Here is a 26,269-nt window from a genome sequence, read left to right as displayed (position 1 = left end):
GGTTCTGTTACCAGCACCACTACAGACTTCCTGTGTATCGTTGGCTCAGTTTCTCCCTCTGTCAAATGCAGATAATAATTCTTCTCTAACATACAGGGCTACTGAGAGGATAAATTCAGTAATATATGCTCTAATGTTTTGCTTACATGAGTGGCTTTAACCTGGAGGCTACAGCTACATCTTAAGAATGGATCTTAGTCAGAGACAAAGACTAAGGAAGTAAATGGACATGAGTAGCAATATACAGAGCTTCCCATGAGAGCTGCACCTAAACTGACAGTAAGCATGTCTCTGAAGGGCTAACTAGAATATGTTCCGATAACCAGAACTAGCAAGAGCATCTGCAATACAACAACCTGGTGACCCCCAAGAGGTTGACCAGGTCCAAGGTGACAGGTGCTATGGTGAGCCTATGGAAAAAATCTTTGAGGCATATGCAGAGCCCAGGGGTTTTTGAATGGAAGGAGGAGTGAACAGGGAAGAAAGGTGAGACGAGAAGTCAGAATTCCCTTGCCACTGAGGCAGATGGAAGAACTGTCCCTAAGGTGCATAAAGAACAGTGTAAAAGTCCACAAAGGACCTTAAAAGCATGGCAGGTGATATTTGACTGGGTCCTGAAGCAAAAGGGGAACCACTGGAGATCTACAAGGATGGAGACAACATAAATAAATTATATCAATAGAGAGCAAAGAAATGGTCTTGCATTTTACACAATGCTGCACCTCAAAAATGGTCTCCCCTTTTGCATCAACTTACAGATTTTAACAACCAAACTTTCTCAGGCAATAAGCAGCAGATGTTAGCTACGTTACCTGGTACATTTCCAGGTTTATATTATCATTTCCTTTCCCATTGTTCATTCGGATTTTCATAGATCACAGATATTAAGGCTAAAAGGGACCATTGTGATCCTCTAGTCTGACGTACTTCACAGGCCACAGAACCTCACCAGTAATTCCTGTATCCAGCCCCTAATGTCTGTTTCATCTAGAGCATACCTTGTAGAAAGAGATTTAGCTTTGATTTAAAGACTTCAAGTGATGGAAAATCCACCACACCTTTAGGTAAATAGTTCCAGTGGTTAATTATCCTCCCTGATAAAAAACTGTTCCTTTCTAGCCTGAATTTGTCTAACTTCAGCTTCCAATTATTGAATTGCCTTACAATTTTTTCTCCTAGATTGAAAAGTCACTGACTACCAAGAATCTGTCTCCCATGGAGATATCAGTACACTGTAGTCAAGTCTCTCCACTCTCCCTCCCAATTTTTTTTTTCAGATGCATTCTCTGTGTCGCAGGTGACCAGCTGGGGACATGGTTAGAACAGTATCACTGGATCAAACTGGCTTACGCATCAGTCACTTGTTCTGAGATCTGCTTCTCCTGTTCTTCCACTGGTATCATTAAATTAGTTCTGTATTCAGTAAATTTGTTGCCAAGTTAACTCTCTGACTCCTGTTATCATGTTACCAACCCTACCCGTGGAACCTGTAAGTCAGGAGTGTGAGGGGCTCTCTCTAGAGTGACTTGCTGAAGTTAAAATACTAGAGTCCTTCTGATATGGCAAACTCAGAACTGTACTGCAGTCCACCTGGCTACTGTAGAAGGGACTGCATATCATTCTTCAAGTAAGGTCTTGTCTACACTACTGAGTTAGTTTAATGCAAAGCAGCTTACATAGACCTAACCATGGAAGCATCTACACTTAAATTTTGCTCCTGCCAATGTAACTGTCCGGCTATGCCAACTTAATAACTGAAACTCCACAAGTGGCGTGGAGTCAAGGTCACTACAGTCACATCAACACAATGTCAGTGTAGATACTGTGTTGCTTATATTGACTATTACTGGCTTTCAGGAGTCATCCCACAATGCCACACACTGATAGTACAATTAATAAAAGCATTCCAGGTGAGGACATGCACTACCGACACAAGCAAAGATAGACATGCACAAACAATATAATTACTGCAGCAGCTATATGCCAACATAAATTAAGTTGACTTAATTGTGCAGTGTAGACATGACCTAATAAGACCAGAATTAGCAGTTGGCTTAGATGTCTGGTTGGATTTTATTTAAAATCAACATGCCTGCAAGTGCATATTCTTTTTCTACCAATCACTAGGTTCACTCCTCCCTTTATGACTTTTCTCTCACATTTTGTTTCTTTCTGTCTGCTCTGACGAACCATTACTTTAATCTGCAGTGAAGACCAGAGGTTAGGAAAGGAAAAACAAACAAACAAAAAAAACCCCTCTGCCTGCTTCCCAAAAGGAAACTATAGTAGCACTGACTGGTCTCTGCTCCTGAGCTGCAGTAAGGAGTTTGATTTAACTAAAAGGAACAAGAACGGTTGTCTGATTTTTCCTTTCTTAAGCACCCATTTTATTTTATGCTAAGGCAAATTAAATGCATCTAGTACTGTATTCCCCTTCCAGCATAATGTATAGCAGGCTAGCTTCACAGTTCAGATCCCAGCAGATTTAAGATTCAAATGCTCATTATGTACTAGGGGGTCAGTTTTCTAGCAGAGAACTGCAAAGACAATCTTCAATAAGCATGAAATTTCCTGTTTGGAAACTCTGCAAAATTCAGGGTCCTTGAGTCCCCTTTTAGCCCGTAAGCAGGCAATGTGCAATTTAGAATTGTACAAAATAGGAGCTGTGTTCCAATTTTCCAGTGGGCAAAACACAGTTTAACTGAATAAACCTCTGAATTTACCCTGTTTGCAGCAAAGAAACTAGGAGAAGAAACCCCCGGACTATGTAATGTGATGCAAATAGATTCTAAATTCACATTGCTTTCTCACTGTGCACTGGCACGACCTGATAGCATGTTGGCACGGGAAACCCTACATAGTGTGCAGTCTCAAAACTTCACCAAAACGGCCTTTTGATGAAACACCTGCTGCTCACAATCTGGGTAATGGATGGCCGACCTAAACATTGCTTGGGGGATTTAAGGGACAGGCTCCTCAAGGAAGAAGACTCTTTTTATTCCTCTCAGTACAGTTTACCAAAGCGTTCTTGATCATCATACAACTTGTTAATTATCACACCCCTGATAAATGTGGCAATCACAAGCACTACATCTACATAGATTATTTTTCTCCTTAGAAAACAAAAATTATGAAAAGAAAAAAATGAATCAGGCAGTTCTTTCATTATGGGACATGGTAAGGAGGTCACAATGAGCATATAACTTATTCCACACACACACATAAATCAATATTTATACAGACAAAAATGTCTCTCATAGACTCATAGACTCATAGACTCTAGGACTGGAAGGGACCTCGAGAGGTCATCGAGTCCAGTCCCCTGCCCTCATGGCAGGACTAAATAGTGTCTAGACCATCCCTAATAGACATTTATCTAACCTACTCTTAAATATCTCCAGAGATGGAGATTCCACAACTTCCCTAGGCAATCTATTCCAGTGTTTAACTATCCTGACAGTTAGGAACTTTTTCCTAATGTCCAATCTAAATCTCCCTTGCTGCAGTTTAAGCCCATTGTTTCTTGTTCTATCATTGGAGGCTAAGGTGAACAAGTTTTCTCCCTCCTCCTGATGACACCCTTTTAGATACCTGAAAACTGCTATCATGTCCCCTCTCAGTCTTCTCTTTTCCAAACTAAACAAACCCAATTCCTTCAGCCTTCCTTCATAGGTCATGTTCTCAAGATCTTTAATCATTCTTGTTGCTTTTCTCTGGACCCTCTCCAATTTCTCCACATCTTTCTTGAAATGCGGTGCCCAGAACTGGACACAATACTCCAGTTGAGGCCTAACCAGCGCAGAGTAAAGCGGAAGAATGACTTCTCGTGTCTTGTTTACAACACACCTGTTAATGCATCCCAGAATCATGTTTGCTTTTTTTGCAACAGTATCACACTGTTGACTAATATTAAGCTTGTGGTCCACTATGACCCCTAGATCTCTTTCTGCCATACTCCTTCCTAGACAGTCTCTTCCCATTCTGTATGTGTGAAACTGATTGTTCCTTCCTAAGTGGAGCACTTTGCATTTATCTTTATTGAACTTCATCTGGTTTACCTCAGACCATTTCTCCAATTTGTCCAGATCATTTTGAATTTTGACCCTGTCCTCCAAAGCAGTTGCAATCCCTCCCAGTTTGGTATCGCCCGCAAACTTAATAAGCGTACTTTCTATGCCAACATCTAAATCGTTGATGAAGATATTGAACAGAACCGGTCCCAAAACAGACCCCTGCGGAACTCCACTTGTTATACCTTTCCAGCAGGATTGGGAGCCATTAACAACTACTCTCTGAGTACAGTTATCCAGCCAGTTATGCACCCACCTTATAGTAGCCCCATCTAAATTGTACTTTCCTAGCTTATCTATAAGAATATCATGCGAGACTGTATCAAATGCCTTACTAAAGTCTAGGTATATCACATCCACCGCTTCTCCCTTATCCACAAGGCTCGTTATCCTATCAAAGAACGCTATCACATTAGTTTGACACGATTTGTTCTTTACAAATCCATGCTGGCTATTCCCTATCACCTTACCACCTTCCAAGTGTTTGCAGATGATTTCTTTGATTACCTGCTCCATTATCTTCCCTGGCACAGAAGTTAAACTAACTGGTCTGTAGTTTCCTGGGTTGTTTTTATTTCCCTTTTTATAGATGGGCACTATATTTGCCCCCTTCCAGTCTTCTGGAATCTCCCCCGTCTCCCACGATTTCCCAAAGATAATAGCTAGAGACTCAGATACCTCTTCTATTAACTCCTTGAGTATTCTAGGATGCATTTCATCAGGCCCTGGTGACTTGCAGGCATCTAACTTTTCTAAGTGATTTTTTACTTGCTCTTTCCTTATTTTCTCTTCTAAACCTACCCTCTTCCCGTAAGCATTCACTATACTAGACATTCCTTCAGACTTCTCAGTGAAGACCGAAACAAAGAAGTCATTAAGCATCTCTGCCATTTCCAAGTCTCCCGTTACTGTTTCCCCCTCCTCATTGAGCAGTGGGCCTCTGAAATGCCTGAGAGGGTTAAAAGCATAACTGACTTTTAGAGCACATTGAGCGACTGATAATAGGACAGTTGGTACCAGCTGTCCCACAAAACATAATGTCTATTTCATTATTTCATGTCAGACTTGATTCAATAGCATTTTCCCCACTGTAAATCAGAAATAACGCCATGATGCCAATCAGGTTGCAGGGGTGAAAAGCTGATATGAGATCACAATCAACCCCACAGTTTTTGTTTCAATTCCTACCAACACTGAGCAAGGCAGAATTAAATACCAAGGCAAATAACTGTGAGACCATTAGAAAGTAGCCTGGATAGAGAAGGGGAGCACCTCATTTCCCCATGAAACTCTTTAGTGCTTCTTGGAAAATATGATGGATAACATGTAAAGCTACAGCTTTCAAAATGTCCCTAACATATACTGATCCCAAGAACATCCCTGACAGACAGATTGTAAACATGGGAATTCCCTGCTGAGACTCATAGACTCATAGACTCATAGGTCAGAAGGGACCAATCTGATCATCTAGTCTGACCTCCTGCACAAGGCAGGCCACAGAACCCCACCCATCCAATTTTATAACAACCTCTATCCCAGGACCGAGTTATTGAAATCCTCAAAAATGGTTTGAAGACCTCAAGCTGCAGAGAAACCACCAGCAAGCGACCTGTGCCCCATGCTGCAGGGGAAGGCGAAAAACCTCCAGGGCACCTGCCAATCCGCCCTGGAGGAAAATTCCTTCCCGACCCCAAATATGGCGATCAGCTAAACCCTGAGCATGTGGGCAAGAGTCACCAGCTAGCACCCAAGAAGGAATTCTCTGCAGCAACTCAGTACCCATCGCATCCAACATCTCCCCGCAGACCATTGAGCAGACCTGTCTGGTGGTAATTCAAGATCAATTGCCCAAATTAACGATCCTATCATAACATCCCCTCCATATACTTATCAAGCTTTGTCTTAAAGCCAGGAAAGTCTTTTGCCCCTACTACTTCCCTCGGAAGGCTATTCCAGAACTTCACTCCCCTAATGGTCAGAAACCTTCGTCTAATTTCAAGTCTAAACTTCCTAATATCCAGTTTATACCCATTCGTCCTCGTGTCTACATTAGTACTAAACTTAAATAATTCCTCTCCCTCCCTAACGTTAACCCCCTTGATATATTTATCACCAATCTCCAGACACTCATGTTTCAGAATAAACAGATCTAGATTTTTTGGAGGCTTGTCAAACCTGGAAATTTCTCTCTAAATTTTCCTTCACCCCTTCCCAATCTTGATGTAATCTAGTATTTTTATTCTTTCACCTAGTTATGAATGGATAATATTTTTCGCCGTTCCTGAGAATTAAGAAATAGGGAAAAGGAATGCAGAAGAAGCTTATTCAACTCAATACTTCCCAATACTTCATAAACTTCCTTTCCTCCTTGCATATCTTTTCTAGAGTTTCCTGTGGGAATCTTCTCAATGTGTTATGGCTGTATGGATTATGATTGTGTGAAATATTCATAGATTCCAAGGCCAGAAAGGACCACTGTGATCATCTAATTTGACCTCCCGTATAGCACACAGACCTCAGAACTTCCATAAAATAATTCTCAGAGCTGATCTTTTAGAAAACACATCTTGATTTAAAAATTGTCGTGATGGAGTATCCACCACACCGATTGGTAAATTGTTCCAGTGATTAATTACCACACTGTCAAAATTTTACACCTCATTTCAAGTCTAGCTTCATCTTCCAGCCAGTGGATCATACATTTCCCTGATAGACTGAAGAGCCCATTGCAAAATATTTGTTCCCCATGTAAATATTTATGGACTGTAAATCAAGTCACCCCTTAACCTTCTCTTTGTTAAGCTAAATAGACTTTAGCTTTTTGAGTCTATTGCTATAAAGCAGGTTTCTAATCCTTTAATTCTCAGAGCTCTTCTCTGAACCCTCTCCCATTTATCAACATCCTTCTTGGACTGTGGGCACCAGAACTGGACACAGGATTCCAGCAGAGATGACACCAGCGACAAATGCAGAGGTAAAATAATCTCTCTACTCCTACTCAAGAGTCTACTGTTTTGCATACCAGGATCACATTAGCTCTTTTGGCCACAGCATCACATTGGGAGCTCATGTTCAGCTGATTCTTCACCACCTCAAATCTTTTTCAGAGGATAGATTTCTCCCCTTCTGTAAGTATGGCCTACATTCCTTTTCCTCTGTGTATACATTTAGCCATATCAAAACCACATATTTTTTGCTTGTGCCTAGTTTACCAAGTGATCCACATCGCTCTGAATCAGTGACCTGTTCTCTTCTTTATTTGCCACAGAAAACTTTATCAGTGGTCATGTTGATTTTATGGTTTCTTCCAGATCATTTATAAAAAATGTTAAATAGTGTAAGGCTAAGAACTGATCCCTATGGAATCCTACTGGAGAACGACCCACTTGATGATAATTTTCCATTGACAATTATATTTTGACAACTATCAGTTAGCCAGTTTTTAATCCATTTATTGTGTGCCATGTTAATTTTATATCATTCTAGATTTCAAATCAAAATATCATGCATGCAGGACCAAGTCAAATGCGTGACAGAAATCTAAGTAAATGACATCAACACTATTACCTTTATCAACCAAATTTGTAAGCTCCTCAATAAAAGATATGAAGTTAATTTGACATGGTCCATTATCCATAAACCCATTGATTTGCATTAATTGCATTACCCTCCTTTTAACTCTTTATTAATTGAGTCATACAGCAGCCACAACATTATCTTGCCTGGGATCAATGTCAGGCTAACAGACCTATAATTCCCCCAGTCATCCCAGTATCAGAGGGGTAGCCGTGTTAGTCTGGATCTGTAAAAGCAGCAAAGAATCCTGTGGCACCTTATAGACTAACAGACATTTTGGAGCATGAACTTTCGTGAGTGAATACCCACTTCGTCAGATCCCACTTACTCTTTTTAAGAACTGGTACATTAACATTCTTCCAGTGTCCCAGAACTTCCCCAGTGCTCCAAGACTTATTGAAAACCAACCTTAATGGTCCAGCGAGCTCCTCGGCCACTATTCCATAATGTGATTTGGTGGTCTATAGCAGACGACAACTAATACCCCATTTTATGGTTTATCTGTTAGGACATTGATCCATAAACATTCAATATCATTTCTGGTGAGTTATCAGTGACATGGAAACAGGTAATGCCATTTTTTATATAGAATGACACTGCTCCTCCCCTTTTGCCCACTCAATCCTTCCTAAATAGGTGATAACCATTGATTTTAATATTCCAATAGTGCAAATCATCCCACTAGGTTCCACTAATACCAACTAGATTGAATTTATGCTCATAAATGAGCAATTCCAGTTCCTTTTGTTTGCTACTCATGCTCCTAGCATTGGTATATAGGCAATTCAAGAATTTCTTCTCTTCATGTCCTTTGGTTCCTTGAATAATTTTGTTCTCAACATCTCAATTTTGTGCTAACCCAGTGCTCATATCTTCCCATTTTTTATTCTCCCTTTTCGTTATTAGTTAACCCCCTCTAGCCCAGGGTGGCCAACCTGTGGCTCCGGAGCAACATGTGGCTCTTCAGAAGTTAATATGTGGCTCCTTGTATAGGCACCGACTCTGGGGCTGGAGCTACAGGCGCCAACTGTCCAATGTGCTGAGGGGTGCTGACTGCTCAATCTCTGGCTCCGCCACAGGCCCTGCCCCTACTCCACCCTTACCTGCCCCTCCCCTGAGCCTGCAGTGCCCTCGCTCCTTCCCCCTCCCTCCTAGAGTTTCCTGCACGCCACAAAAGAGATGATTGGGAGATGCGGGGAAGGAGGGGGAGGCACTGATTGACAGGGCTGCCAGTGGGTGGGAGGCACTGGGAGCAATGTGGGTGTGTGTGGGGGGGGAGCTGATGTGGGGCTGCTGATGTATTACTCTGGCTCTTTGGCAATGTACATTGGTAAATTCTGGCTCCTTCTCAGGCTCAGGTTGGCCACCCCTGCTTTAGCTAGCCTGTCCTTGAGGAGATAGCCTCTACTTCAGTACAACTAGACCAATCCAAACTATACTGCCCTCTCTTCCCACAGGCGGTGGACAAATGTTCCACAATACTAAAACTTTCCACCCTGCACCACTTACCTAGCCAGTTGTTCACTTCCACAATATTCTGCCTTCTGTCTTCCTTTACTTGTAAGGCAGGAAGGATCTCAGAGAAGATTGCTTGCATATTCTTTTTCTTCCGCATGTTTCTGAGTGCCCTAACATCATTTAGTATCTGTGAGATATCCTACGAGACAGAATCATTAGTGCCAAAATGAACCAATGGATCCTTGCCCATTGACTTCATAAGCTTATCCAATCTTAGAGTGAAATCTTGTGTCTTGGCTCCAGGAAGGCAGCACACTGTCCTGTTGTCCACTTCTTCCTTGCAGAATGTTCTTTCAGTTCTTCTGAGTATTGAATCTCCCATAAGGATTGTCTGTCTTCCTTGTATAGTTATAGAACTCTTTGTGGGTAAGCTTGATTTTCTTACATATTGGGCTGAGCTGCCATCCACGGGTGTGTCCTGTACACATCTCTGTTTCCTTGGACCTGCTGGATTATATTACTAATTATGGAATTCCTCCCTGTCCTCTTCTCTCTGGTGGCCACAGTCTGACACAGCTTATCTGTCTCCAGCCATGTAGAATATCACCATAGCCTCTAATGATTATGAACTGCCAGGACTCCTCTCTCTTTCTCTCTGATTCCTTGGTGGCCAGCTCCATTCTTCTCTGACCCTGGGATACTGGTGTTTTTTGAATCTGGCTCTCTAGGAACTCCTCAGTTTCTCCAATTTTCAATAGCATCTCTAACTTGCCCCTCCAATCCAAGATATTTTTCCTTCAGCACAGCCACCAACTTGCACATCATGAATATGGAATCCCATCCATCATTAGGCCAAGAGAACTTGGCACATTTGCTATAGGTCAAGTTCCATCGCTGGCCATCTTGAGATCACATGTAGTGCTGTACCTGTAAGGAAAGCCTCTTACACTCACTCTCTTAGCTCTCCTGTTTGCTGCTCTTGAGTTTGCCTAGCAAATGACTTTTTCTACCAAGTCTTCCCTGTTCAGCTCAGCTTCCTAGGGAGCGATTGACCACTCAGAGACTTCAAACATCTGGGCTAATCAAAGCCCCAAGGACTAGAGCTGGGTGACCTTTAGCAAAGCACCCTGCTTACTGGGGCCCATAGCCAAGCTATGTAATCTATACACAGAGAACAAACAGGAAAAAAAAACCACTCAACTAAACAACCCACCCACAGACTAGACACACCACTCACTAAGTCTCACTACCTCCAAGTACAAAGTCTGCAGCTACTCTCTCTGATACTCCTCTGTTCGCAGCTGTTGAGTTCACCTAACAAGTGACTTTTTATCCCAAGTCATCCCTCCTTCATTCAGCTTAGTCTTGTTATTAACTCTATTATATTAGTAATTATAGCCTTACGTTATAGTGTACATTTTTGTGACACTAATATTTGGAACGAGAAGACAGGATATTCATTTTATTTTACTAATGATCTTTAACTGAAAACTTACCAGGACCGAGATTTTCAAAACCGACTAAGGACTCTGTGGTGCTCAATCTGACACATCTAGGGGTCCAGATTTTCAAAGCGTGGGTGTGCCACTCTTTCTGAAAAATCAGGCTCTTTTTAAGTGCTGCAAGTTGGGCACCCAAAAAGTGAGGTACTCGAAACAACTGGTCACGTTTGAATAGCTGGATGTGTATCTTTATATTGCTAGCTCCATGCACTGTTTTATTGTGTCCCTTTATTTCTCCAAAATGAGGGTTTCCTAGAGGAAATTTAGATACTATTTTAAATACAATGTCATGTTATGATATATGGTGTGTATTTTCTCTCCAACTCTTGTTGATGATCTACTAAGTGTGATAAATATTTTTCTAAAAATAAAGCAGAGCAACTCACATCTGTGGATTATCCCTCTTTTTTGGTTTCATGTACATTTTTTATTGTGTTTCAGATAAACGTCCTTGTACTTTCAACAAGCATGTCTGTCATTTCTAATCCTCAATAGAACAAATAGGAAATTAATTTGAAAATACCCAGACTGGATCTCTGTCAGCAGCTAATAGTCTTTAGCATGACCAGAGGGTAAAAGGAAGAGTTTACATTCACATTTTTTTCCAGAATTAGGGAACATTCAGTGGACAGAGATTCAGTAAATCAAAGATTCAAGTTTCATAGGGTTTTGAATATACAGTTATATGTATAAACCCTCCTATAAGACCTAATCCAAAGTGCACAGAAAGCAAGGGAGTCTTTCCACCATCTTCATTTGGCTTTGGATCAGGCAGACATAGAATATCTAGGCACATATAGAAATTTAAATTATTGGCTTACAAACCCTTCTGGTAGGATATACTTCCTCTGCTCCTACCTTCACCTAAAAAATATTGTCTGAGGCCCAAACTCTCCCCTCAGTGGCACTGAGGAGTCTAAACTCCTGATGTCTTTATTCAGGAAATCCTCTAACTGAAGTCAATGGAAATTTTGACCAAGTAAAAATGTCATGATTTAGCCCACAGACTGAAATACTGTTTCCCAAGTAATAACTGAAAGCAGAATTTTGCCCAACATGCTATTCACAATGGAAAACTGTGTCCAGTAGAATGCTTGTCTTTGTTTGAATGAAAAGCTGTGCTTTAAATAAGAACAAATTCTGTGCTGACTCACTCCTCATTTACTTGCACTGAAACAAATCAGGTTTTGCTTGGTATAAATTAGCACAAGATTCAGCTCCCCATCATTCCTTACTATCCTACCCGCATCTTTCCACACATACGATATATCAAAATTCTTAGCATAATTACCATTCTTCTTTATCGGCATCACAGTTGCAGAAATATCTCATATCTAGACAACTTTCTTCCAGTCCACAGCCACATTGCTGAACTCCAGGAAGAGATCCTCCCCAGTAAGGATGCTTTTCATTGGCACGGCCAACCCACCAAACATATGGCATTCCATCTGGGTGAGAGGAGGGGAAAAGATGACAGACCTGTGATGAGCACATTGCACTGGAAGTAAATGTGTTAAAGTGAAGCTGAGCACCATAAACAGTACACTAAGAGAGTGTGTCTACACAGCAAAAACTGTGCAAAGACTATCTTACTGGAGCTAGCTTAAATCTGGCTAGTGTAGGAAACAGCAGCAGTGAAGACGGCATAGCACAAGCTAGCAACCCAAGGGTGTACTCAGGGTTCATGCCAAACTTGTACTATCCACACGCTGTCCTCTCTGTTATCATTACCCTCACTAACTGGTTCAAACTAGGTTGAGTAGGCTAAACCATGCATAACTTTTATTGCATGGACATACCCTTAGATGCAAACATCACAAGAGGCAACTGCTAGACAAGCAGATGTGACTATGTCATCCTCTGGAGCACTTGGTAAGATAGCAATAATCATATGGGCTACACCAGTGCCTTTTAGTTTCCTGTGTTCCTTTTTGGTCTGTTCTAGTGGGTACTGAGCAGAGAGAGAGGAAATGGACATTTTAAGATCATGCTTATAGCTTGGAAAGAAAGACAGAGGGGCTACCTAGCTAGCTAGCTAGCTTGTGTTCTCCTTCCAATTATATCTCAGAAGCTGGGGATGTCCCAGTTGCGAATAACCCCTACAAGTGCTTCTCTTGCTTTTGGATCCACCACTGTGATAGGGTAATATAGTTCATGGCATCAGAGTTTGATCTGTTCACTGGAGGAGACAGGAAATGATGAAAACCCTGTACAGGATTTTAAAACTACAATGAAGCACTATGTATTCACTACAACCAATATGAATTATCTTCTCCAGTATATGGTAGATCCTCTTTTTAGGCTACCATTTTTCTCTATGACTCATAAATAATATCATTATTGTTACTCAAGGGGCCTCCTGGTTTGCAAGTCTCCAAGAATTGGACTCAACCTGACATTCAAGGTAACAACAAAATTCCCATTGACTGTGAAATGGGAGCAGGACCAGGCTTTTTATTAGCTATGCTCTGGGGGAGAAATTCACCATACGAGTTCCCATGGAACACTGCAAAAGATCTTCTATGCTGAAGTGAATTTCACCCTGTGTGATTATCTTTTACCCATGGGAGCTCTAAACTCTGTGTGCTCTAAATATAACCAAGATTATTTACATTTTAAATGCATAATATGTTATACAGTACATCAAATATTAGGCATTAATCAACAGAGGCAGTAACCATATTACAGACATCCTGAAATCAATGGATTAATAATTTCCTAAAATTAATTTTGTCTTCCCGGACCGTCAATGTATCAATCTCGTAATCCCTAAATCAAGGCATTTAATCTGTGACAAAAAAGGTAGATGCATCAATTTTGCTAGATTTTGCTCCAGGCCTTTTGATTTTAGAAGCTCGGGAAAAATAAACAAAACTGCAATAATAACATGGAACAGTATCAGTCTATTAATCTCTTTCACTGAAAATATTAGCAAGGATTGTTCCTAAATATGCAAGGCAGGAAACTCAAGAATGTGAAATATGATCAAGGTTAATAATGAGCGTTAGGGCCTAGTTAAGTTGAGTTTAAGATGAACTCAGCACAGTTGAACTCCTACTTCTTTTCTCTTTAACCTTAGAATAGTAATGTAAATACTTGGAAAAAATATAAAACTAACAAAACCACACTGTTCTCATGACACCAGCAATTAGGACCGTGGACTTTGACCAACGCTCACCGGTGCTCATTATAGAAAAGAAAGTGCAAGATCGTTTATGGATGCATCCTACTAAAATGTGTTTACACAATTTAGGTCTTACCATATATTATCATCAATATGCTTCATTTTGTATCTTGGATTTTTGTTGTTGCTTTTCAGCAGGAATCTAGAGAATAACTAAACTATGTTACAAAAGTGCATCATTATGATAGGTGAAACAGGTCCACAATCACTCTACTGGGCAATTACTTGATAAACCTTGTAATAAGAATGCTTGCTGAGTAAAAGGATAATTTGACTGGCAACTGAAACAGATATTATATAGAAATACTTCATCTAATTAAAAAAAATTGCTCAGTCTGGAAAAAAAAATTTAAATAAACTAAAACCTCAGAGCAAACAGCAAATAATAGTGTGCATTAATCAAAATCAATCTGGGCTTTATTGCTTGCTTGCCAGGGTCGTTAAACTGAAGCATAACGTACTGAGAAAGAGCCATCCATGGGTAGTAAGACTAAATACTTATTATGTTTTCTTCATGTTCTACTATACGTATTTTATTGGACTAAACCAACCAACCAATCAACAAAATTATGATCTAGACTCTCAAAGTGTTAGCAGCACCACAGCTCGAGTAATTTAAAACTAGACTGAATAAAGTGCTTACTGTATGGAATAGTCTTGCATTGGCAGGGGAATGGACTATAGGATATAATATATCTTTTCTAAGTTTCTCTTTATAATGTCCAATTCTGCCACCCTTTCTCAAGATCAGCAGCATCTTACTTCCTGAGTAGTCCCACGAAAATCAATTGCAATACCAGGGAAAATTAGACCCATTCAATTCTAGGCCTTGATTCAGCAGAACACTTTAGCTTGTGCTTAATTTTAAACATGTGAGTAATCATCTCAGCAAAATACTTAAACACGAGCTTAAACTCCATTTAAGTGTTTTACTGAATCAGGGTCCTAGACACTCCAGGAATACAAATAATTAGTGATAATAATGACGACATGTCTCTCTGATCTTAGTTACATCAGTTTCATGCCATTCCACAGCACCCTTATTCAGAGCTTATGTAGTTACAGTGGTGTAGATCTGGATTAAATAGTGCAACTGAGATTAGAATTTCGCCAGCAGCAGTCAAGCTTCATTCTTGAATGTCAATAGCAATAGATTGTCATTTGTTACATAGTCTTCACTTCTTCACTATTCATTGTATAACAAAGCCTTCTCCAAAATAACTAAAACCTTTGGGTCAACGGAGTTATCCCAGGGATGATTTTGGTCCCACAAGCCAATGAGGACCTTACTGAGCTGGAAAGCCATTTTAAATTTCCCTGAATAAACGACCACTCATTGTAAGGTATTGTCATTCAATGCTTCACTTATTTATTTTGTCCAAAATAGAGGACAAAAGCTTATCGTACAAATAAATGCATTCCATTCAATACATTTTCCCTCTAGTCATAACAGACGAAAAATTAACTCATAATGGACCATTAGGGTTTTTGTTATAGGCAATGCTAGTGCTCTGAAGGGGAAACAGAGCAACTGGAGAGAGGCAATATATGTTAAATACAACAACCCAAAACACAGATAGAAGAGTTGGAGATTTAATTTCCTCCAAGATATTTGTTCACAAGCTGCGTAAGCCTCCTTTTTGTGTGGTTAAACAAATCCTCTAGAAGACAAAGTTATTACATTCCCAGCAAAGCACTGGCAGTAACAATAATATTGTGTGTTTTTACTGTGCAGGAGCCTCAACAAACAGCTGTCTGATTTACGCTACTATTTTTACCCTCACCGGCAAACATTCTTACAAAGCAAAGCACTGTGTACTTGAATGCCAAAAATGAATTTAAATCAAAAGGTGGCACTGAATAAAGGAATTGATTTTAGAAGCTGTTTTATAATAAGCCAAATGCTTGCTTGTTATGGGTTCAGACACACCCACCCTATGCACAAATGTAAGACAAAATCTTACAGAGTAGTGGAATTCAGTGATGTGGGGCTCAGGCCTGTTTCTTCCTGCCAGGCACTGAACATGATTCACTCACACTGCACACCCAGCCTGCGGCAGGTGCGCCACACCTGGTAGCACCTAGCCTGTGCTGTTTAAGAAGATCACTCAAAGGTTGTCTACTGCATTCTTCATATCAAATCTATTTTACCACAAGCCTATATAGAAAAGATCCCATTGTATGGCAGTCTGGAGGGTACAGGCCACCAAACGTATGTTTACACTGCAATTAGACATCCATGGCTGGCCTGTGCCAGCTGACTTGGGTTAAGGAGCTGTTTCACTTTGGTGTAGATGTCCATGCTCAGGCTGGGACCCTCCCCCTGAGCCTTGCAAGTCTGAGTCCAGGGCTAGCTCCAGCTTTTTTGCCACCCCAAGAGGCAAAGAAAAAACAAAAAGCTGATTGGCGGCACTTCGGCGGGAGCTCAATCGCACCGCTTCATTCTTTGGCAGCGAGTCCTTTGCTCAGAGGAAGAGAGGGACTGAGGGACCAACCGCCAAATTACCGCCGAAAACCAGGACGTGCCACCCCTTTCCATTGGCCGCCCCAAGCACCTGTGTCCTTTGCTGTTGCCTGGAGCTGCCTCTGCCTGAATCAGCTGGTAAGGCCAGTTAGGGATTTTTAATTGCAGTGTAGACATATCCCAAGAGGCCAGTAGGGGCACTCCAGCAATGGAGGAGTGCTTCATGGTAATTCTCTCTAAACATAAATGGCAGGAGGTTGAAGGCATAGAAAGAAGGTGAATTAACTGTTACCCAAAATCCACATGTAGGGGGGCATTTATGGAATGTAATGTCCCATGCCCTACAGACAGTTTATGGGAAAGTTTTTTGTCCTCTTAAAACCCATGTAGTTCTCCGCTCTCCTCAGTTTGCTCAATACTTGGCCTAAGGACCAGTATGTAGCCAGATGTGCATGTGAGATATTTTTAAAATCAATTTTTATGGGGTTTGGGGTGAATGTTTAGGCATTTTCAGTGACAGAGTTTCAACATTTTCCTGTCCAATTTGTGAGTGCACAGAAACCAAATGTGCAAACGGGCGCACAAACTGATGTTTGCTCACTCAAGTGCCTTTCGTGAGTTGTACTAGTGGAATTTTCTTTTTCTGGCCCATAGAGTTTTTAGGCCTTTCTGTGATTTTAAATGATACAAACATTTCTCTTGTAAATACACTTACTTCATGCAGTCATTCAGAGGGCTAGTTTCCAAACAGTGGTGTTTCACAAGGCTTTAGGATGAAATTATTACATGGAAATAAACCCAGGGTGACTCTGTGGAGCATTGGAGCTGAGAGCAGAACCTTACCATTAGCGATTAGGGTTGCATTTCTCAAGTTAAACTGGAGCCATATACCTATAACAATATTATAGTTAGAGTATTTGTCAAGATCTGTTTGCATCATTTCCCAGGGAGCCTTTTGTTGCTATTAAAGCAGAGGCTAATAATGGAAATATAATGAGATAAATTGGATCCTACATTAAGCTTCTATGCTGTTCAAACCTATTTTCTGACTTCAATGATCGTACACCACTAATACAGGCAGGCTTCTAGGATTTCTGAGTCAATAGGAACAAGTCAATTAAAGGTCTTTTCCACAGACATGGAAAGTGAATGGATTGTTAGTTGTCTGTTGAAATACTGGGACCATGTTACACTGAAATAATTTTGTTCAAGCATTTTCATGTTCATCGTTTTCTTACAAAGAATCAAACCATAGTAAAGAGGCAACTAACTGAATTCAATATAATGGTTTTATTTTTTCATACAACACAATGACCCCAAACAGGCAGAATATCTTAAATTTGCTATTTTCCCTTATTTAAACAGAAAGATCCACATATGAAAAGAGACACTGCAAATTGAAAAAAAAATGATCTCAGAATTGGAGAAAGCAATCAAAGGTCATTCTGAGCTAGAATACAGAGAGAACCATCTAAAACATATGTTTGTACTAACCATTTTAACACACAATATCCATATCTACCTTGATACCCCAAATGCTACATAGAACGGGAAGACTGAAACAGACAGATATTGACACTAAGACAGTTGATATTTAAAATATACAACCATGGCAATCCCAACTCTGTTGTAGCCCAGGGAAACCTGGGTGCCAAAGAAGGTTGAAAGTGGCAGATTGATGTTTTTGATTGTCATTTTCATCAGCCGATACATATTAAGTGGAAGAACAAGATCAGCAATGAGGATAATATTTGTAGCTGAACCAAGCAACTGTCTCCATCAGCGCTGGTTTGCTTTTGGCTGCTTTCCTGTTACTTATAGATTATTAGGATGGAAGAGACACAAATTTACAAAGTGTGTTCGCCAAGGAATGCTGCTGTGTGGTTGGTAATCACATGATTGCAAAAGTTTCAGTGACCTAACAAGATTGCCAATGATGGGCATAGAATGAATGTCCAACCAGACTGTCTTAAGGACCTGGCTAGAGATCAACTCAGGTGGTGCTTGATCTGTGAGGAGGCCACATATCTTTAGGATTTGCCTTGCTTATGATTTTTAAATATATGTGGTAGAATTGCCCTAGAGTCCAGAGGTCACATTCTGTTCTTAGTTAAAACAGTGTTACAGAGCTGCTCAAAAAGCACAAACTAACTTTGCAAATAGTTTTGAAATTTCAAAGTTTGTTCAGTTTCACAAAGTTTGGTGTGGACCAATTTTCCATTTTTTTGCTAAATTTTCCATGATAGTTCTCTACCTAACTTTTTTTTTTTGATTATAGATAAAGTTGTTGAAATTTCTCATTTATCAAAAACCCCACTTTAGGAAGCAAACTACAGATGTTTGGTAAATGAAGAAAAAATAAAACAATTTTAGTAAAAATTACAGCAAAAATTGGGAAAATGTAACAGAAAACAAATTTAATTCTAACAAACAAGCAGCTAATCCATCCAGCTGGTTTTCCTTTATACTATGCTGTTTTCACATGAAACATGCTTTAATGCTTGTTTCTTTCATTTTCCCCCCAACATACTAGTAGTGATTGTCTTTTGGTCACTCACTTGTTTTAAAATCTGTCATTGTGCTCCTTCACAGCAATTGGACAATTATGTTCCATTGTCTCTTTATTTGTCTCAACTTACTGTTGCCATCAGTTATCAGAGTAGTTCAAACGACAGAGGTCTGTGCGATGGAACAATGGGTTCCAGCCCTGCTGATGACCCACTATGCATGTGTCAATATGATATGACATGGATAGAATTTCTGTGTTTTCAGTCTGATATTTAACAAGGAATATCTCTCTCTCTCTCTCTCTCACTCTCTCTCACACACACACACACACACACACAACACTAAGGTTGCAAAATCATGCACTTTGTCAAGTTTGACAAAGCCCTGGCTGGGATGATTTAGTTGGGGATTGGTCCTGCTTTGAGCAGGGGGCTGGACTAGATGACTTCCTGACATTCCAACCCTGGTATTGTATGATTCCAAAATTGCACAGTAATCTTAATTCTGGAATTTACTAACTTCTAAGTTCCCCTTGTATGCATATGTCACAATATGGTCTTTAATTACAAGATCACATTAGATTTTTCCACAGGTTCCCTTCCTCACCAAGTGCATAGGATGGATCTGTTTTGGGGATGAACCGTGGCTACAGAGTGAAGGAGGCTGTTTACAGAACTCCTGCCTTTTGTGTTGCAGATGGTGGGAGGTGTGAAACCTTGACGCAAGGTTTCAGAGATTCATAGATTCTAAGGCCAGACGGGACCAATGAAATCTACCTCTGGTACGATGTGGGCCATGAAACTTCCTCAAAATAATTCTTTGAGCATATTTTTTAGAAAAATATCCAATCTTGATTTAAATTGTTCCAATGGTTAATTACTCTAGCTGATAAAAAAAATTATGCCTTATTTCCAGTCTGAACACTGGATCAGGTTATAACATTCTCTGTTAGACAGAAGACCCCATTATCAAATATTCGTTCCCCAGATAGGTACTTTCAGACTGTGATCCGGTTACGCCTTAGCCTTCCCCTTGTTAAATTTAAATAGATCTTTTCTAATCCTTTTATCATTCCTGGAGCTCTCCTCTGAACCCTCTCCAATTTACCAACATCCTTCTTGAATTGTAGGCATCAGAACTGGACACAGTGTTATAGCAGCAGTCACACCGGTGCCAAATACAGGGCTAAAATAACCTCTCTGCTCCTACTCGAGATTCCGTTTGTGTGTTCCAGGATCTTGTTGGCTCTTTTGGCCATTGTGTTATACTGGGTCTCTTGTTCAGCTGATTATTGATCGCAATCCCCAAATCTCTTTTCAGAGTCGGTACTTCCTAGGATAGAGTCCTCCATTCTATAAGTGTGGCCAACATTCTTTGTTCCCGAATGTATACATTTATATTAAGTTACATTAAAACACATATTGTTTGCTTACACTCAGTTTACCAAGTGATCTAGGTCACTCTGTATCGGTGACCTATCCTCTTCATTATTTACCATTCCTCCCAATTTTTACACCATCTGCAAATTTTATCAGTGATGATTTTTTGTGTTCTTCCAGATCTTGATAAAGTTGTTAAATAGCGTAAGCCTGAGAATTGATCCATGGAAGACCCACCTGGAAACAGACTTACTTGATGAAGATTCCCTGTTTACAGTTACATTTTGAGACCTATCAGTTAGACAGTTTTTTATTAATCCAATATGTGCCATATTAATTTTATATTGTTCTAGTTTTTTAAATCAAAATATTGTATGTTACCAAGTCAATTGCCTTAAAGAAGTCTAAGTGTATTATGCCAACATTATTGCCTTTATCAACCCAATTTGTAATCTCATCCAAAATATAACCAGTTAGTTTAACAGGCTCTATCTTCCACAAATCACCAGAGTGATTTGTACTAATTACATTACCCTCCTTTAGCTGCCTATTTTGTTCTGTACAAGGTCTGACTAATATATGTTCTGCATTGCTCAAGTAATATATAAACAACAGCTACTGAAGGTATAATTTGAGTAGGACAAGAACAGTCACATTCCTATTCTTGCCATGGGATTGTGGATGACCACAAGTGATTAGAATCTTTTTGTTTATACCTCATAGCAATTCTAGTGCATTGTTTTGGAGGGAAAAGTGACACTTTCTTAAACATCAACACTTCCTGCAGCACCACGGCTTTCTCTGAAGCTCTTCTATCCAACTAACGATACAGCTTAAATCTTTGAACAATAGGATTTTCAAAGCAAATGGCAGCTTTACTAGATTTTAATTCTGAAATGAAAGAAATGTATACTAGTGATTAGCACTCCTCTAGCAGAGATAGCACCTGGGGGCATTCCTTGATGGTCTCCCACTGTTCTGCTTTGGTTTCTGAGACCGCAGCTTGAGGTGGTCTAGCTGCTCCATTGTTTGGAACATTTAATACTGAACTGGGCAAGGCACTGGAGAATGTACAGTGAGAACCAGTTCTACACTAGCTCTTTGGGAGAGATGACATGGTCTAACAATAGGCCTTCTTTCTGCTCTTCCTCTGAGAAGCAACTGAGTAAAATAGTTCCATTTTTACCTAATAGATCTGCTCCTTGTGTGTATTTGCAATCCTATCTTCTGATAGTTAATGAAAAAAAGTATGTTTTTACTCTCTTTTCTTCCTGCTACCCCTGCAGAGCCAACACAGCACTGGAAGAGGGAACTGGAGTTTCTTCTGGCTTGGGCATTGCAGGAAGACTATTAACTCTATTCTAGTGCATTCTCAAAGACAATGTCTTTTGCACAGGGGTAACTGAGGGTGGAATGTGGCATGCACAGTCTATTATTAATGTTGGTTTATGAGCCAGCAAGAACATACCTTGACTTTCAGTTCCCAGGTTGATTTTGCTGGGCTGGCAGTTGGAAAACAACATCTATTTACTGAGCAAATATGCCCAGGAAATCATTGAGACAATGTCATTTCTACAGAGTCTATCTTCAGAATAAAACCACACTTTAATTTCTATAAATGGATTATAATAACCAGCAACTCTCATGGCAATGATTAGATTTCAAATGGGGCAAAGATATCCTGTATAAATGTACTCTATTGCTGAACCGGTATAATAAGAATAAATACACATATTAATGGCACTACATAAATTACATATATAAATGAGACAAGATGGTGACCGACATAGCTACAACAACACTGCAAACTGCATACACAAAATACATTTGAACCTGGTGTGAAAGTGATGCAGATGACAGATTTCACCAGGGTCAGAGTGGGCTAATATATTTTAAGCAGAAATCTCCCAGTGAAATAAACATGTTCTGCAGGACCCTTTGGGAAACAAGATGTAGCAATGGAATGTCACCAAATAGATTAATTGGTGAAAGAGATCAGCTTTCAGTTTGAGGGAAATCTGTTATTTTGCTTCATAAAAGTTCACAAAATATAAGTAGATCTAAAAATCCATTTTAATTACGTATTTGGATTTATTCAAAACATTTAAATGTGCCAATCTGGGACTACAAATGCCTTTGCTACAACCACAAATCTAGCATTGCAGACGAAAATCAATGGCCTCTCTGAAACAAAGAAGGGAATTGAGGGTCACTCCAGGCCCATATCCCAGTCCTCCAGGCACTCATCTCAGTGCTCAGCTAATACTTCCCAACCCAAAAGCCAGGGGAAATAAATGAGCTTTGCAGCACGCATAGAAGGTGAACAAATTTGAACCATTTCGCAACAAGGGTGGGACAGTGAATTCAAATTTCAGGGGACCTCACAGAGAATGCCCTTAACTCTGGAATTCACTCCCTCTACTTAGTCTGGTTTTGACCACTACTGTCCTGGAGGCTGATTAGCTCATAACAAATTAGGATCATTCCATAAGGCAAGGTTATGACTGCCAACCGACTACCATCATGGCACATAGCTCCAGCAAGAGCTTTGGAAGGCTGTACAGATCCGGCATGCACAATGCATCTGGGATTGCAGGGAGACAGAGGTGCACAGGCTAGGCTAACTGCTGCTATAACGCTGAAGGGGTAGGTGAGTTGCGTGCTCTCCCATACCAAGCTCTGGCCTCTTCCTGCCTTACCTGTGCCATCTGGAAAGGCTAGTGCAGCAGTCCTTGCTATCTTGGAGCAATCTAGGTGAACCTGGAACTAAAGCCTGGAAATTATGACTAACTCTTGCACAACAGCAAAAAGTGGATAGGGTTGGAAAGACACAGAGAGAAGGTTTTGCTGGTTGGGTCCTCTTGCTGGTTGGGTCCCTGTACAGGGCTGCTCACAATCTAGCCAATAAGGTGTCCAGATTGGAAAGCTACAGTAGATAGCTTTCCTTGTGTGTATTTGCAATCCTATCTTCTGATAGTTAATGAAAAAAAGTATGTTTTTACTCTCTTTTCTTCCTGCTACCCCTGCAGAGCCAACACAGCACTGGAAGAGTGCTGGGACACTGATGGAAGCTCTCCAAATTTATTAGATTCAGAAGAACCAGGAATATAAGTGAAGACGACAATGACAATGCTGTCTGAAATTTCCTCAATATAATACGGGGTTTGGCTCACCACTGAAGCCACATTGTGTTCTGTGCAGAGACAGGGCTGTGTGCAAAGGTGTCGTTAAGCTGCCTTTACTTTATCCCGGGGCCACCAGCTGCTAGCTAGTCACTAGCACAACTGAGCATCCTCAAGGCTGCTTTAACCTTCACTAGCTGACAGTGGACCCTGGGGACCATTATGGCAGCAGGGGATCAGCAATGCACAGGGACTCTTTGGCCACTCCCCCTCTTCCCTGCCACTCTCCCCATGCAGGCAGAATTTCCAGGGACCATTTAAATGGGATTTATGGTTGCTCTGCACTGCTAGAACATGCTAATCTGCTAGAACAGACCAAATTGTTTGGACACAGTAGGCACAACACCCATCTGGAGGTAAACATTCTGCTGGAGAATGAGTCACCTAGCGAGGAATGAGCTTCCCTTCACATATCTAATAAACCACATTTTACTAGTCACCAGAAGCATTAATATTGCTAATTGAATTTCTTTATAGTCTAAAGGGTTTAAATATATTAAAAGGAAACTATAAATAATTGCTGATAAAATACTGATGTCAACTGCTGAGCCATTCTGCCTCCATGAACGTTACAATTAAGGTCAGTAGTTAATGCTGTAAGTAGTGGAAGAGGGAACTAGGCTCCAATAAACAAGTGCAGTCAATTTCAACACACAAACTAGAGCACAGTGTTGGCTCCGCTGTCCTATGCTCAGAGTGTAATTAGAGCTCCCTTGGTCTAAGCAGCAGGGGTGTCATTTGTCATCCAAAGGGATGCAGGAACAGTGTGAGATTGGGCAGTTTAGAAAAATGCAGTGGTAGCAGAACATATGTAGAAGCAACTCCATGAAATGAACTGGCTGTAAGCCAGCATGTATGGGGGGCAGGGGAAAACCAAGAGACTATAAGTGAGAAAATTCATAGAATCCGCTACTACAGAAACCTCCCATTGATACAGCCTGGCCAGTTTTAAAGGTCAGGATGACAATAATCTGTCATCTTTAGGGAGCATCTTAATCAACTCTGAACTTTTTTTTTTTTACCCAGTGAATGACTTTTCCAGCTTTCTAATGTGTTCTTTATTTTTTCACCATGTAATTGGTCTTGAGATCCTACCCCTCAACATGCCGGACACAGCAGCTGAACTGGCATAGGTAGTGAAGTAAGATGCTACTTGTATCATAGCATCCTCTGCAAGCCATGGCAGTGTCAAGGAGTACAGTTTTCTATCATCTTCAGTTGGCTAGGAGAGTCCCCTCCATGTCAGCAGATGATGAACAGACCTCAGTGTTTTATACTTTTGTCATCTCTTGGCTGGACTACAGCAGTGGGGTATGCCTGGCCATGAAGACTTCAGCCCATGGAAAACTCCAAGTACAGACTGCTGCAGAGCATCTCCTCAGCAACATGGGCAACCACAAGAACAACAAACTCATCCTACGCTCTCTGCATGGGCTTCCCATACAACATAGAGTCAACAAGGATTTGGACTTTATCATCAAGGCAATCAACAGCCTGGGCCCAGCATATCTAAAACACAGCGTCAAGTTCTGGGACATAGATTGTGGGCACCATGGAACTTTTTACCATAAAGATAAAACTAACAAAATCATCCAAACCCAAGATTTGGTGGTGATGGGGGACTTCAACTATCCAGATATATGTTGGGAAAATAACACCACGGTGCACAGACTATCCAATAAGTTCCTGGACTGCATTGCAGACAACTTTTTATTTCAGAAGGTTGAAAAAGCTACTGGGGGGAAGCTGTTCTAGACTTGATTTTAACAAATAGGGAGGAAATTGTTGAGAATTTGAAAGTAGAAGGAAGCTTGGGTGAAAGTGATCATGAAATCATAGAGTTTGCAATTCTAAGGAAGGGTAGAAGGGAGTACAGCAAAATAGAGACAATGGATTTCAGGAAGGCAGATTTTGGTAAGCTCAGAGAGCTGATAGGTAAGGTCCCATGGGAATCAAGACTGAGGGGAAAAACAACTGAGGAGAGTTGGCAGTTTTTCAAAGGGACACTATTAAGGGCCCAAAAGCAAGCTATTCCGATGGGTAGGAAAGATAGAAAATGTGGTAAAAGACCACCTTGGCTTAACCACGAGATCTTGCATGACCTACAAAATAAAAAGGAGTCATATAAAAAATGGAAACTAGGTCAGATTACAAAGGATGAATATAGGCAAACAACACAGGAATGCAGGGGCAAGATTAGAAAAGCAAAGGCACAAAATGAGCTCAAACTAGCTATGGGAATAAAGGGAAACAAGACGACTTTTTATCAATACATTAGAAGCAAGAGGAAGACCAAGGACAGGGTAGGCCCACTACTCAGTGAGGAGGGAGAAACAGTAACAGGAAACTTGGAAATGATAGAGATGCTTAATGACTTCTTTGTTTCGGTCTTCACTGAGAAGTCTGAAGGAATGTCTAACAAAGCAAATGCTTATGGGAAGGGGGTAGGTTTAGAAGATAAAATAAAAAAAGAGCAAGTTAAAAATCACTTAGAAAAGTTTGATGCCTGCAAGTCACCAGGGCCTGATGAAATGCATCCTAGAATACTCAAGGAGTTAATAGAAGAGCTATCTGAGCCTCTAGCTATTATCTTTGGAAAGTCATGGGAGACGGTAGAGATTCCAGAAGACTGGAAAAGGACAAATATAGTGACCATCTATAAAAAGGGAAATAAAAACAACCCAGGAAACTACAGACCAGTTAGTTTAACTTCTGTGCCAGGGAAGATAATGGAGCAAGTAATTAAAGAAATCATCTGCAAACACTTGAAAGGCGGTAAGGTGATAGGGAATAGCCAGCATGGATTTGTAAAGAAGAAATTGTGTCAAACCAATCTGATAGCTTTCTCTGATAGGATAACAAATCTTGTGGATAAGGGAGAAGCGGTGGATGTGGTATACCTAGACTTTAGTAAGGCATTTGATACGGTCTCGAATGATATCCTTA

General features: G+C 40.5%; 1 protein-coding gene across 1 annotated transcript in view; it reads right to left on the bottom strand.

Annotated features, from left to right (window-relative positions):
* CNTNAP5 (contactin associated protein family member 5) overlaps positions 1-26,269 on the bottom strand; it is a 439,165-nt gene that overhangs the window by 81,434 nt on the left and 331,462 nt on the right. Inside the window, exon 14 of the mRNA XM_050916993.1 lies at positions 11,898-12,054. Coding sequence (XP_050772950.1) covers positions 11,898-12,054 — 157 coding nt within the window. The remainder of the gene's footprint in view (positions 1-11,897; positions 12,055-26,269) is intronic.

This window comes from Gopherus flavomarginatus, chromosome 10, assembly GCF_025201925.1.
Source record: "Gopherus flavomarginatus isolate rGopFla2 chromosome 10, rGopFla2.mat.asm, whole genome shotgun sequence".
NCBI lineage: Eukaryota > Metazoa > Chordata > Testudines > Testudinidae > Gopherus > Gopherus flavomarginatus.
The sequence above is the reverse complement of the archived record's forward strand: the minus strand, read 5'-3'. Positions and strand labels throughout refer to the sequence as shown.